At 39.7% G+C, this 17,011-nt stretch overlaps 1 protein-coding gene across 1 annotated transcript in view; it reads right to left on the reverse strand.

Annotated features, from left to right (window-relative positions):
* SYNE1 (spectrin repeat containing nuclear envelope protein 1) overlaps positions 1-17,011 on the reverse strand; it is a 310,078-nt gene that overhangs the window by 122,592 nt on the left and 170,475 nt on the right. Inside the window, exons 70-80 of the mRNA XM_086745962.1 lie at positions 16,638-16,790; positions 15,195-15,362; positions 13,922-14,098; positions 12,887-13,033; positions 10,788-10,913; positions 9,176-9,352; positions 7,101-7,366; positions 4,177-6,337; positions 3,543-3,880; positions 2,735-2,879; positions 1,512-1,730 (exon numbers count right to left, since the gene is read on the reverse strand). Coding sequence (XP_086602088.1) covers positions 1,512-1,730; positions 2,735-2,879; positions 3,543-3,880; positions 4,177-6,337; positions 7,101-7,366; positions 9,176-9,352; positions 10,788-10,913; positions 12,887-13,033; positions 13,922-14,098; positions 15,195-15,362; positions 16,638-16,790 — 4,077 coding nt within the window. The remainder of the gene's footprint in view (positions 1-1,511; positions 1,731-2,734; positions 2,880-3,542; positions 3,881-4,176; positions 6,338-7,100; positions 7,367-9,175; positions 9,353-10,787; positions 10,914-12,886; positions 13,034-13,921; positions 14,099-15,194; positions 15,363-16,637; positions 16,791-17,011) is intronic.

A 17,011-nucleotide genomic window follows, 5' to 3' on the forward strand; every position in this document is an offset into this window, starting at 1 on the left:
AAGTGAATAAGATGTAAAAAGGATCCTGAGAGGCATCTGCCAGCCTGTTCTGAGGAACGGCTGCAGACGCCAAGGTCAGTTCAGAAGGAGGGGGAGGAGTAATGCAGCTTCTGGCCAAGATTCCCCTGCAGCCTGTGGTGACGGCCATGGTGGAGCAGGCTGTCCCCCTGCAGCCCATGGAGGTCCACAGAGGGGCAGAGATTTACCTGCAGCCTGTGGAGGACCCCACACCGGAGCAGGTGGATGCCTGAAGGAGGCTGTGGCCTGTGGAGGGCCTGCTGGGGCAGCTGTTCTGGAGGGACTGCACCCCGTGGAAGAGATGATCAGGCTGCTCTGGTCTGCCAGAGCAGTTTCACGAAGGACTGTGGCCCGTGGGAGGGACCCCATGATGGAGCAGGGGAGGAACGTGAGGAGTTCTTCCCCCGACGATGAAGCATTGTAATGAAACAATGTGTGATGAACTGACCGCAACCCCCATTCCCTCTTCCCCCCTGTGCCGCTCGGGGCGGGGGGAAGGTAGTAGAGATAATGTTAAGCCCGGGAAGAGGGAGGGGTGGGGGGAGGTTATCTTATTCCCTGTCTCATTCTCCTGCTAGTTTTAGAAATAAATGAATACTTTTCCCCAAGTTGAGTCTGTTTTGCCAGTGACAGTAACTCTAAGGATTTCTCCCCGTCCTTATCTCAAACCTCGAGCCATTTTTCTTCATATCATCTCCCCCTATTCTCTTGGAGGGTGGGGGGAGTGAGAGAGAGAGACTGCATAGTCTGGTCCCGATCAGGGCTGAACTATGACACAGATACAAATCTATGCCCTAATGCTGCTAGATCTACCTAGCTAGCCCTAGCTCTTCACACCAGACAAAAAACTCCCTTAGCAAGTCAAATGTGAGTGGCTTCTCATAGTTTTTAGTATTTATTATCTTTATTGCCATAGGACCTAAAGCTCTACCCCACAGCAGACTCCTATTTGGCACAAGTCATATATTTAACAAAAAGATTATCCCTATTCCCAGAGAACCTGCAACCTGAGCATAAAGTAATGGACAATGATGGATAAAGAGTCAGGTAGGATATAAAGAAAAAAGATACATGATCAGTCAGCAGTGACAGGCAATAATATCACTGCACAAACTTAGAAATAGCAACTCATACTCTTCAGGTTAAAAAAAAAAAAAAAAAAAAAAAAAAAAAAAAAAAAAAAAAAGAGGTTGACCTAATCTAGAATACACCATGGGAATGGAAACATAGAGGAGAAGATTCTGAAGACCCACCAGCAACCAAAACAATTCTGTATTTAGTATATATGTCTGCATACAGAACAGTAACGCAAGTCTTGGAGGTAATGGTTCTAAACCTAGGTCTTCCCTTTTTTTTTTTTTCTGTGACCTGAGAAAAGTCACTGTGATTCCTGCTATCAGCATTCTCTGCCTTAAGATGATTAATAAGGTTGTATAATGTGTGAAAATTATGTACAATTAAAAGAAGGTGAAGTTATCAAGACCAGAAGTTACCTTATCATTAAAGACCTTCCATTCCTGCACTGCATCTTCCAAAATTTTCTCTTGCTCTTGGGCTACATTCCGGAGTCGCGTCCAGCGCTGCCAAACTGTTGTCATGGATCTACTTATAGTTGCCTTACTGGCATCATTGCTAACTTTTTCCAGCTGCGAAGCCTTTTCTTCTAGGGCTGTGATCTTCTCATGGAAAGAATTCACCACAGACACAAGAGTCTGAAAAAGCCAAAAATAAGCAATGTGTTCCTTTTTAACAACACAACTCGTAACTATTCAACACACTTACAGGCAGATGAGCCGCCTTCATCCACTACAAAGAGGAGGTACTCTATGCCGAGTGAGATGGTTAGGTCTCATTTTATTTTTCATACACAATATATTAGCTACAGCTACAGCTACTTGAGGGATCTGGTTTAAAATGCAACTCTCTGGAAGGAGCAGAAATCTGGTGTAGTCATGTTTTCTCTTCCTTGCTAACTTCTCGAAAGGGACAGAAATTAGCGTTCAGGACTCTTCTCATAATAAAGGATAACTTCTATTATAGTCTAAGAACGAAAGAAGTAATTCAGGTGTTAAGCATACACTTATGTCATGTTTATTGCTAAAGTCATTTTCAATGCCTGAGGGTATCAGGATATTCCCATGAAGCCGGCAGACATGACATTACTCTTATGGGAGATGCCTGGCTTCACAGAGACACAGCTGGAAACCAGGCAGGACATCTGAAGTGTCCATAACTACCTATATGAAGGCAACTGATCAGCACCCTAAATGCTAGAGGGGAAAGTAATTATTTTATATTGCATTTCTTTATTTTAGATTAAACAAGAGTTAATACTAAATCCCAGCCCTACTTGTTCTAGTAAAACTATTCCACATGATCCAAAGTAGATGGACGTTTCTGCTGACCTGAACTTCTTGTAGGTTACATAATTTTGGGACTTATGCCTCCAAGGCTTTTAGGAACTTCATGGTTCCTTCCACGGCACATAAACAGATATTAAGCTGAAAAGCAATTAAACATATCTGTCCCAGTCACCCTACAAAGGTCATGTGTGTTCTGCACTACACAAAATACCTTTTGGTGTGCTATGACACAGTTAAGTGCTACAGAAAAAGATCTAAAACCTCATATTCAAGTTACCACAGGTAGGGACACACATAACATACATATATTTTCACTGAAGGAAGAGAGTTTCATATAATTTTCAGTACCTTACCTTATGTGTTAGCAACTTCTCTTCTGCTTCATGAGAAGACGTAGCTTTAGCTACTGAGAATTCAGATAATTTTTTCTCAGCCTCGTTCATCACTTCAATAACCTTCTGCCTTGCTGTCTGGTATTCCTGCCACTCAGAAGCACACCTTGAACAAATATAGTTCCAGAAAGAACAATTTAATGCAATACAAAACCATATGAAAATCAGGAATATTGTTGCACCCAATTTTCAAGGTAACTGCTTAGTTTTGCTGCTACGCAGTATTTTCCAAGAAGAAAGAAAGATTAGTGGGAAAGAACATGCATAGAAGCACGTGCTCCTGATTTTTAGCTATGCCTTATAGACACAGCTTGGTGTAGAATAGCCCTTCACTGACTTTTCCTCAATGACTTTGTCTAGGTTGTGTTTTAAAACCATCCAAACTTTTGGAATCCAGAACATTCAAGAATTACAAGTAACAGATATGCTTGTTAAAAAGGTATTTCCTTTTGGTTCAAAATGTCTGCTTCAGCCTAATTTGTTTCTGCATAGGTCTTGTGCCAGATGAAATAAGGGACAGACATTTCCTACTCTTCTTTTCAGTACTGTTCCAAGCTTTATACCATTTTATCACAGCTTCCTCAGGATCATACATCTAGTCAGTCAGTGGCAGAGGAGACAACAAAGGTCAAGAGCTCTGAATCCCAATGCTCACCTCTCTCATCAGTAGCACAAACATTTTACAAAGCTCCAATTACTGTTGTGATCTCTTTCTTTCATCACCAACAAGGTGATCTTAAAATGAAAGAAAAAAATTAGATGAAAATACCTTTGCAAGCACTCTTGCTGAGTTTTGGCTTCTTGCTTTGTCCCTTTGCCCTTTTCCTCCAATCCAGCTATGCTCTGCATCAGTTGCTCTCTTGCTGTGGCTTGGATAAAGGGCTCTATCTCAGACACAAGGCCCTGCAACTCCTTCAAATGATTACTGAACTGACTTTCTGTGCTGAAAAATTCAGTGTGGTTCCTTAGGTTCTCCTCACAGTTCTCAACATCAAGACCATTTCTTGCTAAATGCAGAAATTCCTGAGCATCTTCAAGCCAGTCATTTGCTATCTGCATCACTTGGTAGTATCTTTGGCAGAGGCTATATAATTTATTCAAGGTAGCCTGAAATAAAAGCATAAGTTATACAGAGGGTCACAGACATAAAATTCACAGCAGCAACAAAAATATCCTCTAGTGAGAGGCTGGATTTTGCCCACACTTGTTTTCTTTTCCCTTTATTATATCTAAAATACAGGTCCAGAGAGACTACATGGAAGTAGGTTCTCAGTGAGTTTGCACTTCTATACGCAGATATAAATGAAAATCAGTCTTTTCATGATTATTACAAACGTCAAGCCACAGAGCCATATTTTTCAGCTTCATGAGCAAGAAACTAATGACACTTTGGGTGCACTAACCTGTCTCACGTGTATAGCTTCTTGAACTTCACTGTCTAGCTCCGTCAGCTCAGCAAGAGTGTTCTCCAACTCAGCAGGTATCAGCTCTTTTGCTTTCATGTATCTCTCTTTCTCTTTATCACTCAATGCATTCATTATTCTCAGGCTTGACTGCACTTCTTCCTGATGTATCTGAACCTTTCGGATTTCTTCTTGGATGCTTTGCAGTTTGAGGTCCAAACTTAATGTTCCATTAAGTTCTGTTTTCACCCATCTCAACCACTCCAGTGAGCGGCAGATTTCTGTCTGGAAGTCTATGCTTTGCACAAGTCTGTTCTCGCACTCCATCACAGTGTCACCAATGGCAGCATGCAAAGACTTTAGTTTCTCTTGCCAAGACTCTACTTGGTGATTTGCTGTCTCACATGCAGATAAGTCAAGCTGAGGAGAAAGAACTTCTAGATTTTCAGTTATTCGCTTCAAAAGACTCCCCAAGTCTTGCAAGCTGCCCACTAGAGAGTGATATATTTTCAACTTTTCTTCTACTGGGAGCGTTTCTTCATTCACCTTAATCTGCTCCTTCTTCACTGCCTCTAGCTGTGCCTCAAATTGCACACACATTTTCTCATGTTGCTGGCACGCCTCTATTGTGTCTTCCAACAGGTTGATTTTCTGTTCTATTTCCCTCTTCAACTTGTGATACAGCGTGACAAGTTTTAACATCTCATCTGGTTGCCATGGCTGGCCAGTGCTTCGAAAGGCCTCCTTCTTCTGATTTAGTTCATCCACTGCCGCACCAAGGCTCACCACTTCACCTAAGAGATCTCTGTAGGCCTGCTGGAGTGACACTGCTTCTTTGGCTAAAACAGAAGCTGGAGCTTTGCCCATGTTAACAAACTGATCTTCTAGCTCAGTCAGAGCTTTACTTGTCAACTCAATCAAAGAGGCATAATCTTTTCTAGCATAAATTGCTTCCTGAACCTTATATAATTTTTCTTTTGCCAGACCAGTGACAATATTGAATTGCTGAGGAATAATGTTAAGTTTTTCATCCAGATAAGAATGATCCACTTCATTAAGTGATGGTAGGATTTCTTGGCCATCTCTTTGCAGTGCAAGCAACAGATTTTCATACTCTGGAGATTGCTCAAGAATCTGCTGGTACTTTTCCAACTGCATGCATAGTTCAGAGTTACTATTCATTACATTGACTTCTGGGAATGTGACAATATCAGCTTGTTTTAGCCAATGGCATGCTTTATCCAAGTCTTCTTTGAAATATTTCCTGGAAACTATATTTTTCTCCAGCTCTAACAATCTCTGGTTACACTTCTGTAAAACAGTGTCATACACATTCTGTAGTTCTTGCAGTTTACCTAACACTTCACTCTTTTCTTGTTCTGTTGCTTCTTTCATTAAATCCCTTCCTTGAGCCCACAACGCCGTGACGTCACTTTGATAGGCCTTCAGGTTAGCCTGAGCATTCTTACAAGTCCTGATCTGTTTGTTCACATCTTCTGGCAACAGACAAATGTGTTCTGGAAATGTTACCTTCTTCTCATCCTGGTGAATTTGGTTTGTAGCCTGAAAGACTGCCATAAGAAACTGGGTCTTTTCAGACAGTGCTTTATTCAGGTGCTTTCTCCTCTGGCCAACCAGATCGCTGAGACAACCTACATGGTGCTGGGCATCAGAAAGTGCTTTCTGCAGCTCCTGCCTTTCATTGAGCCCTAGGTTGGTCATCACCCTGTCAGCATCCTTCACAAGCATCTTCAGAACAAGCTGCTTGGCTTCAAGCTCACTGCAAATGGTAAGATGATCCATGAGAAGACTCTGAGCCAAGTCTGGAGGAGGGCTCTGTTTAAGAGCTTCTGAGATACCAGGTTGCTGCTCCTCTGCCCATTCCATTAGTTCCTGAAATTTGGAATGCACCAAACTGAGCTCTTCTAAGGTTGAAACAGAAACTTGAATTTTCCTTTTGACAAGGTCCTCCAGCTGAGTCCAGCGTTGCTCAAAATGACCAAATTGCTCCTTTACTAATTCTTTGTCATCAACATTCAGATGTTCTATCATCTTCTGTTTCTGATCTTTCAAATCTTCCAGAGCAAATCTCCTTTCCCGTAGTGCCAGTGCCAATTTTTGCAAAGCTTCAAGGTGTATGTTTGTACTTTCAGCATCAGATCTGTTATCAAAATGGACAGGATAGAAATGATTATTAGATCCTATCTCAGGACATATTTTTTTAAAAGAGATCAGGATGAATTATAAGCTCACTGTATACTGAAATCAATATGATATAAATACCTACAGTTTTCAGATTATTTTGAAGGTACCAGTCTTGAATATAAACTAAAAGGTTTAACATTTTTATACATCTCCCTTTCATCTACAATGTGGTCATCAGGCTGACCATACAAAATTAACACGAATACTACAGAGCATACTGGTTATGTCACGCATATGAAGAACAAGTACTGCGGTTGAAGTGAATCTTGTTCCATGACAGTGACAGCAGCAGTAATAAACTCTCACAATTTTACACAGAAGCTGGTGTGTTTATGCTACACAAAGAAGCTGCAATCATTTAGCAAGAGCAACTAAACTTTAATATAATAGTCTAACAGATAAAACACAATATCACAATGAAAAACACACATGAAACACAGTAAATGCAAATGAAAGAGTTCAAACAAAATAGTCAAAATGCTTGAAATATCAGAAAAAGCTATACTCTTGAGATGGGATCAATCAGTACTTGCCTTAAAGACAAACACTGAAGATCTGGCTTCTCAAACTCTCTTTATTTCAATAGAAGAAATTGTCCTATAATTAATAAGGGAGGTTCGCTTTTAATTAAGCATGGATGCAACTTAGAGACACTCTGTAAACAGCCCTTTCAGCGTATATACACTAAGTCAGCTTTGTGCGTGCTACTCCTTTTTTACCTAGCCAGGTTGTCCCACTCTTTTGTGAGCTTTTCCAAGAAAACTTCAACTACATTCATGCGATCATGGTAATCCCTCGTCCTCTGCAGATCCTTCTCCCTCTGTACGAGCAAACTATGTGCCTGAAAGCAGAGGTCCAGCCACTGGTTGCTCAGCTCTCCTATTTCCTTGCATTCAGCTGATTCCTGTCCTTGGGTTAGTTTGTTCATCTTCTCAGTCACAGAGGTAAGAGCTGACTGCTTAGACTGCAACTTCTGACTGAATTCCTGAAAAACATACAAGTCAAAACCAATACAGTGACATCTATTCAAAATTATAAGATGGAATTTAAAGAAAACTCTGAAATAAATAAATTGTGTAAGGGCTAATTATTTGCCCAGGCAAATGCTGTGCAGATGCAAATGGGAAGAAGTGTCTTCTCCCTTCCCCTAACCTTTCTCCTCATCTTCTCAGGTGAGGCCAGGTTGGTTACAAATGTGAAGGCAAACCAGAGAAGCTTCCAAGTGCCAGTGATCAACAGAAATCATGATCAAGTCACATCTTGTTGTCCAGGCTTCTGGAATAGCAGAGCTCCCACCACACACTAAAACATGCAAGATAGTCTGGGTCTCACAAGAATTCATTTTACCAGTACTGTTTCTAGGTAATTTTTTTCCCCTTTTCCTTTTTCATTAGAAAGTAAAATAGGAAGCAGAGTTCACGAGTCAGTGAGCCCCCACATCCATACTTTGCTTTGTTCCTACTTCTATAATAGCGACCATTATCGCTGTGATTATTGAAACAAAGGCAATGATTATCTAGGTATGACTGCTATTTCAGCTAATAAATTCCAGCAAATAAAAGAGTCCATCAGCACACACATTTCTTACTGAATAAGAAGTCACAGAGAACCCGAAAAAAGAATATGCAATATACCATAACTAAAACTAAACAAATATTTTTCAGCACTTACACACTGTCTAGGCTAAATACAATATTTTCTCAAATTCTAGTTCCAGTAACTGTAACTAAATAACCATGCCCAGCTTCAGCTCTTTGCTGCGATGATGTGTTTTCACTGAGGGCTGGTAGGGGTTCAGGAGGAGAGATGCTCCTGCTCAGTTCTGCCTCATTCCTTTTTGTGACTGCTTCAAATGGATCTAGGCATCTTCAATTACCAGGGCAAATTCCAGGAAAAAATAAAAATTGTGCCACAACTGACAGTACAGTAGGTGCCTTCCTTTCATAATAATACAAAGTTCCTTATTGAAACAGTGAAGAAATACAGAATCCTGCTTCTTCCTGGACTCTAATGATAGCTAGTGTAACATCTTTCAGCACACATTGTGCCAAGATATCTTCAAGGGCTATGACTTTGGTCAAACACTCGGGTAGAACAGACATGAAGAAGTGCCGTTTACTCTTCACCTAACTCCTGGCATATCAGAAAAAGAATACAAGCAAAGTCCAAAGACCAAAAATGCAAAACCTAAGCATTTAATAATTCATCAAAGAAATAATCTCTTGTCCTGTTTCTTCTTGTTACTTTACTGATGTTTGTGATGTGTGAAGAACGGCCATAAAAATTCTCTCACCTGCAAATTAATAAGAATGAGTGAAGATCTGAAGGCATTTGTCTCCCTATTCAGGGTAAGTTAAACTGGGTTTCTATCCCACCTATTCTCCAGTGGTTTTTCAGAGTCTAGCAACATTGAATGGTTTCCTTGACTAAGTTTGAAGTAGATCTAAATAATTGAGAAGTATTGGTATCAAAGCACTCAGCAAGCACAAGCTACAGATCTTATCTTCAAGTCCACTGTGATCAGCAATTAGCCCATTGAAAGTGATGGCAAATCAGAACAGTAGGCTGAAAATTGTTTACTGTTAAAAAACCAAAACAACCCAAAATACTGAAGTACAGTGTTTTGCTTTCTGTAGCATCAATAAGGAAACCCTCTTTCCTCTGTCTCCTCTGCTCTTGCTTAGAACATATTAGCAATTCAATGCAATACGTGCATGTAACATGAATTATAATAATACCAGCCACAGGATGCACTTCTTCCTTGCCTTCTATTCTTAATCCGAAGTCTCCTTACCTTAACCTGGAGTACCATATTCTGGGCAATGTTTAGCTCCAACTCTGCCCGTCTCCTTTTCAAATTCTGTAGTTGTTGATCTGCATCCTGGAAATATACCCAGAGCTCAGCCTTCATTTGTTTGATCTCTTCCCAACCTTGTGCCAAATACTGTGAGTGCATTATCTGTTGCTCAATCTAGAAGAAAAGAAATGAAAAGCAGTAGGAATGCTTTAAGTTAGCTATTTTTGGAGAATGGAGGATGAATACCATTCTTTGACTGAGCACAATACTGTACTAACTGCAAATTTCTGCACTTGATTCTGAAGAGGCTAATATTATCCACAAAAGGAGTCTTAATCTTCAAAAGTTATAAAAATCAGACCTATCAAAGGAAAGCTGTGGAAAAAAAATTATCATTCACCCTTGAGAGAAATAAGTATATTTAAGAGTGCATGTATTTCAAAGTGTTCTCAATCTTCTGTTAAAGCTTACATTAACTGTATGATTTGGTCTATTGCACGCCAAGAATACTGCTGGACTGTGTCCTACATGCCTTCACAATGACCAAATAAAAGCTTAAACTACACATTTTCATTTATTTGCTCAGCCCAGTGATTTTGCCTATATGCCTTTTGTAAAATACCAATAAGAAGAATGCTTACTGGGTCTAAGCCCATCAATCACCTTAAACCAATAGTCCAGTAGTCACAGAGCTTCTTCCTTCTAAATTCAGCAGCCGGGCTCCTTTAAGGTTCAGACACCAAACCAGCTTAATATATCTCAACACTGTACCATCTGTGATTTCTTAAAAATGTTTCACTGCTTTATCTTATCCTGATGTTTGGGATGCTTTTTAGCTATTCAATATTTGGACTGCCACTTTTTTTTTTTTATGGATTACTAGGATTTGTACAATTTGCTTCTCTGGTATGGAATACTGCTACTGTATATATTAGACTTTTACTCTTGGTAGAATTAGTTGCAAAAGTTTGGTTGTGTGTGTATGTGAAACTATATTTTTCATGTTTACAACAATGGGAAAGCTCATAACGTTTATTTTCTAATAACTTGTGTTTATAATTTTATTCTAAAACCAAGTTACTTTAAAATTTAAAATTGAGGTACATTTCTACAAATTCATATGCTGAGATAGATGCACTCTGATTTATGAATTTAATCATCATAATTTTTATTATAATTGACATATTAGTATATGCTAATAAGAACATCAATCTATTGTTGAATAAATAATAACAGTAAAATATGTCTAAGCTTTAATAAAATACAGTGAAGAATAGATTGAATTATGTTTTACAAAAACAAATAATCTTCCACAGAAAGTTATTTGCATGGCTTCAGACCAACATTTTATAACATTTCCTAAGTACCTTTAGCAACCTTTGTTATGTGTCTTTGCATTACTACCAGGATGGCAATGTGTGGATTTAACTAAAAAAAAAATAAAGCAGAAAAAGAAAGAGAAGACTATTTCTAAAATAAATACTTAATATGAAAGTAAGAAGACATTTCTTTAAACCATTACCCAAAACGACCTTTTTAAAAGAGGATAGATCAAGGCAGTTAAAGCTCTAAATAGGATTAAAAGCAGGTTGTTGTGGTTATCTTGTACCGTTTGTTTTGTTTGTTGAATATCTGTTGCTGTACTCTTCACTGTGGCATCTGACAGATCACACATGGAGCACAGGAGATCCAAGTATGTATTGGCCTGCTCCTGCAGAGCCCGGAAATGTTTCACCTGAGGAAAGACAATCCTCGAATAAACTCTGAGACTGTGGAAGTAATCTCTTATTTTATCACAATCAAGCATTGTAGTATTTTAACTTTAGCTTATTACTTCCAAAAGACGAAATGTAGACATACACTATTTTATTAGGTAAGGCTGCTCTGTCACAATTATGGAAAAGCGTAACTCCTAAAAACTTGATTATCATCCAATTATCAAAGCGCTTGGTGATGCATTACCTAGCTTATTTCTTTATAAATAAAGTGTTGGATAGATACATACAGTTTCAACAACGTGAATGGGAATACTAAAGTGTTATGTTGCCTATACCCATAAAATTCTCCAGTGCCTGAGAGATCATGGGGAATCCAGCCCAGTGGCACAACACACTTTCCCACACCTTTGAAACCCTCCCAATGTCCCCACAGTATCTACAATTGCCAAGATAAGACAACATGATGCTGTTAAGGGTTCTTGCTCTTGACATTGCCTGTAGGAGCTCACTTCTCCCTCCCTATGAAGGGCTTCCTCATGCCAAAAGAAAACTAGGATATTAGTGTTGACAAGCAAGGCAATAACATACCTCCCAGAGTCCCAGGGAGGAGAGGCAAGTGACCACCTAACACAGGGCCAGCGGTGGGTCCTTGTGGGCAAAAAGTTTAACACCACAGCAGTGTGTCCCAAATTACTGTATTAGCAAGAACGCAGAGAGCAAGATGTGGGAAGTGATTCTTCTCCTGTGCCTAACACTTGTCAAACCGTCCTTGGTGCATTTGGCCCAGTTTCCCTCTTCTCCCATAGAAGAGATATTGGCAAACTGGTACAAGCTCAGCAAAGGGCTGGGGGGATAAGGGGATGTAGTATACGGCATTTGGGCAGGTCTGAAGGAACGGGGTTTGTTTGGCCTGGAGAGGAGAGGCTAATTGCGGTCTGCCATTGTTTAAAATCTCCCTCTCCTTGGGGTTTGGCTGCCTCTGCTCAGGGCCAGCCGCATCTCAGCCCAGCTGGGATCCTGCCAATGGAAAAGCATTCAGAAGCCTTTCCTCTTGCTCAAGAGCTGCATGCAAGCTCAGGTGCTCACTCACCTTTGGATCTCACCTGAGCTACAGTATAGATAGGCATCTGGGCCTGACTGATCCTCCTGGCATTGCCTTGCTGCCCTGACCTACTGCCTCCCCCTGGCACTGGCCCCATCCCTACAGAGTCGCCTGGTGATTGCCAGATGGTGGCTGACACCAAGGGGACCCTGCTCTCCTCACCTGTGTGCTGCAGTTCTGCACATCATTGGGGAGGTGCTGCCCTGCTGGTCCCACTGTCACGCCCAGCTCCCCCCGGCCCCACTGTCATCCCCTGCTCCCCCTGCCCTTGCGGAGCTGCCATCTGTAGTATTTCAAGGTCTGTATCAAGCCACATGGTGGATGAGACAGCCCTGAATTCCAGCATTTTCAGTACCATACCAGTTTGTTTTGAAAACAAGGTGAAAGTTCAATGTAAAATACATTAAGTTACTAAGAATAATCAAGAAGCAAAGAAACCATTCTTAAAGGCTACTATGGCATAGAGGCAGTACTATGCTCTTGGGCTGAAAAATTATTTTAATTGCCTGACAGCAGACTCTGTCCATGGGACTATGAAGCCCGGTCTCATATAGGAACACTAATAGACAGACTGGCAACTGGACAAGCAGAAAGACACCACCTATCTGCTAAACACATCTATGGAGAATCTGAGGAGGTTCATCTAATTAGCCAGCTTTTTTTCAGATGTTTCTAAGCATTAAGCAGAGCTAGCAAAAGTCCTGTGTGATGTCTCAGCTACAGTTATTTCTCACTCTAAGTATTCCTTTTGGAGCTGGGAAGAAACAATGAGGCAACATAGCCCTCTGAGAAGGCCAGAGAGAATATCTAATTCCTATTAATATAAAGCTCTTACCTGAACTCACCTTGTTAAGGATAACTGAGCATTTTCAAGTGCAGAACTTTTACCTGTTTAACTGCATCTGCCAGGCTGAAAGGTGGCCAGGTAGTTGGCTTTAGCTCTGACTGCACTGTAGACAGCCAAGTCTGGCACTGTTGTAGGGTATCCTGATGATTAACGTGCTTCTGGAGTTCATGTTCCAAACTCTGGTACACCTAAAATAAACATTTTGTAAAGTCATTACATTTTCAAGCACCAGTATTGGCTTTCTTCTCCCACCCTGAAAACTGCAGATAAAGCAGAATTATTAAGACTGTGGTTATTTTAGCCCTTGTACATGAAAGTACCAAGGGATGAAACGTCCTTAAGATCTCACTGCATCTTACTAATTTGTGGATTAGATGGACAATATCTAAGGAATGGCTCTGAAAACAAAAAACAGAGACGCAAATGAAACGCATTGTGTCTTGTTTCTGTATTCTTGTTCAATTTTGCCATCGACCTAGTATGAAATTTCACCTACCTCTATAAATCTTACTGACTATAAGTCTACTTTTAGGGGTTTTGTTTTGTTTGGGGTTTGTTGTTTGGTTGTTGGCTTTTGTTTTTTTTTTTTGGTCTATGCTGGCTTGATCTCCTAATTGGATTAACAGAATGACCCAGCTAGCCCTTCTTAACTGAATATTCTCGTTTTACTAAGAGAGACAGAATTTCCTAGCACATAATTAAGACCTGTTATATCTGTATACAAACTGCAGACACTGAGTGCAGTTTGCTCCCTAGTTTTTGAAGTAGGAATAGTTCTTTTTTTTTTTTTTTGCTGCAGCGGCTCAGAAACTAGTGTAACAATAGGGTAGTGAGGGTGTGGAGAGATTAAAGTAAGAACTGATAGGCGGCTAGGTTTGCTGGCGGCAAGGCAACATTTGGATCATAAGGAATTCAACTGTAGGACAGTAATGAAATACTAAATTAGTAACCTGTAGGCTCAATTTAAATGGAAACAGTAGAGAGAGTTTACAGGATTTAAAGAAACAAGTACTTATACAAATAATAATACACGTTACTCTTAAATGGCCTAAAACCATTTTTGAAGCAAGGCTTACTCTTTGGGCTGTGCTACATATGGCAGAATAGCTGTCCTTTGTCCCTTGAAGATGGCTTTCTATGTTTTGCTTAAATTTTGCTTGAAGATGTTCCGTGCATTGACTGATCAAGTAGTCACCTTTACTCTTAAGGTTGTCCAAACGATCTTCAAATCCAGCAATTTCTTCCATGATAGCCTAAGAAACAGATAAAATACTTCTGAAGGAATATTTTAAACTTAAAAATATGTTCTGCATCACAGCTTTTTAAATGAGATTTTTTTTTTTCCTCCTCACTTTGTCTTTAGATCTGGAAAAAAGTTTTCAGACAATACGTTTTGTCATAGTTAAGCTATTAGAGTGTATACTCTTCATAAATCATTGTCAAAAGTCTGTACATTGGTATCTCACAGAAACATCAGTAACACTGTCATAACGTGTAAACACTATATGCTCATGCCCCAAGACTACCCTTAATCTTTTGTTGCATGTTCTCCGGGGTTCCTCCAACTTCTCTCGTGTCTAGTAATGAGGACTAAATCCAATGCTGAATAATATCTTATTCCATAAGCTCTTCCACTGTAGAAAGTTTTTTTCCATGACTTTGGTGGAGCCAAATTTTCATCTAACGTTACTTAAAGAACAACACAGTAATCACAACGAGTTAAAAGATTTCAATATCCGCCATTAGAATCTCAATTTCAGGGAGTGGTGGGGAGTGTTGGATTTTGCTTTCTTTTATCTTCTAGAAAGCATCAGCTATCAATATAGCAAATGGATATCATTAATAGCAACCATAACAATACCTTCAATAAAAGCAATGTAGGAAATGTTACAACCTAAGAGATGGGGAAAAAAAATTTGAAAATTTAAAATATTTTTATATTCTTAAAAGTGCCAGAGTAAAAATCATCTTCGGAATAAAACAACCCAAATACTGATTTTTATTTCCTGGGACATCTCAGGAAAAAAATCTGATATTCAGACTAGTGTACAACAAAGCTCTTGTGCACATGCAGTCTCCTCCAAGAAACTGTGCTAACAACAAGGTAGATTTATTAACTACATTGGAATCATAGAATTTTAATTCTATGATTCTTTGAACACCTCCAGGGATGGTAACTCCACCACTTCCTTCGGCAGCCTGACACTGATGCTTATTTACAGAGTTAGCAGTAAGAGGAATAACACAGCTGAATGACAAATAACTAGAGCTCTGGAGCAGAGACAGAGAAGCAAAGAAGAAAAAATCTGTTTTGCTGGACAAAGGAAGTTTACCCAATAGCAAACCCACCTTGTGGTTAGCTAGTTGCTGAGTGATTATTTCAAGACTGTTATTCTCCATGAGGTCAGGGCTGACCAGCCTGCTGGACATGTGTAATAACCATTTCTCCCCTTCTTGCAAATCACTATTGTAATCTTCATGTTCTTTTACTCTCATCTCTAAGGTTTCGACGTATGCCTGCAGGTCCACAATAACCAAAATTCAATATTCAGGTATTTAGAAGAATTAAAAAACCCACCCAAACCAAAAAGCACCAAGAGTCTGAAAGCACAGCAAGAGAGTTCTGTTCCTGTGAGGGACTCTCACATGATTAGACTATTAAGGAAGACATCAAAGGGATTACTTGTGTGCATAAACTCTGTGGTACTGAGTAGTATTTTCACTCCAGATGAAATACCATACTTTTGAGGAAAAAACTGAGGATCTCATTACTTGAAGAAAAGGAACATAGTCAACTTGGCATTAAGTTCACTTAGAAACAATTATTACACACCTTCAAGAGCCTGCACGTGACCTAGCAAATGTTAGAGCTGGGTCCCTGCTGCTTACAGCCTTTGCTTGCACCTAGTGCCTGTGATTGTGGTAGGCAAACTAAGAACATACACATTGAGTTAAAATGTATTTACTCCTTTCGAGAAAGAGTTTTCCTAAGCTTCTCTACACTTAAGTCACCAATGTTACAACCAATGCAACAGGTATCAGTTTTGTGGTAGAGATCAGAGGAATGTCTGTAAGAATCAACTGCGAAAAAAGTAAAATCATCTGCTACTGGTGGATGGATTGGCAATTAAAGGTACTTAGGTCAAACATAAGTATTCACATGGTTTGCAGGGCTTATCCTTGTTAGGAGTATAACCTATTAAAAGCTTTAGGAATAATCATACTTCAGGACATATTTAGAAGTATTAGATCTTTCAAAGTACTACACGCATGTGGACTAATGAATCAATGTTAGTTAATAATGCTCTTACTGAACTAAATTATACCCATCTTGCAGTTCATTTTCTCCAGTGACTTCTAGTCAATAACTAAGCTAGATTAAACAGAGTTTGTGTGAGATCTAGCAGAAACAAGAGACAAAATGGAATAATTTAAGGGCACCTGTACCTTCAAGAAATAATGTATTTAGAAATCTATTCAAAGCAATTAAAAATAGTAACAGTAGAACAAACTAGTCACAGAAATACTTCCCCTCAGAGCTACGAAGACTTCACCTGCCACATTCAAAATTCATTTCAGCTACTCTTATTAGACTTATCTAGGTAGAAGTTATTTCTATAGTCAAGAATCCACTCCACTCCCCCCTCTCCCTCCCCCAAAAATATAATTTAATCTAACTGGCAGGGTCTACAGGGTGTGACATGACCACATGAAACAAATGCTTCTTAAGGAAGGGGGGGGGGGGGGGGGGAAATCTAGCAAACTGAAAGAATCTAGAGTTTTATTCCTGACCTTTATTGTGCTGCAGAGTTCCTTGTAACTCCTCTGAAGGTCTTGAATCTTGTTCTTTAGAGTCCTGTCATTCACTAGATCAAAAAGTGCTTCTCCCTTTTCAGTCACTGATTTTATTGAAGGCTCATGGGACAGAACAGTCTGCTGTATAGACTACAATGCAAGCAAGAATTAAAATATAGACATGGAACACCAAAGATCTATTTCACTAACTTCCATTTAATTTGAAGCACAGTCTTCTATCGTTGCATATATCATCCTTTCCAGATGAGAAGAGCTTTGCTACCAGTACAGGACCATATTTCTCAGCCATGTCCTGAGACAACAACTAAAACAACAACAGAAGCGTGGCCACCAGGTCGAGGGAGGTGATT

The sequence above is a fragment of the Chlamydotis macqueenii genome, chromosome 3 (genome assembly GCF_036417535.1).
Source record: "Chlamydotis macqueenii isolate bChlMac1 chromosome 3, bChlMac1.mat, whole genome shotgun sequence".
Lineage (NCBI taxonomy): Eukaryota > Metazoa > Chordata > Aves > Otidiformes > Otididae > Chlamydotis > Chlamydotis macqueenii.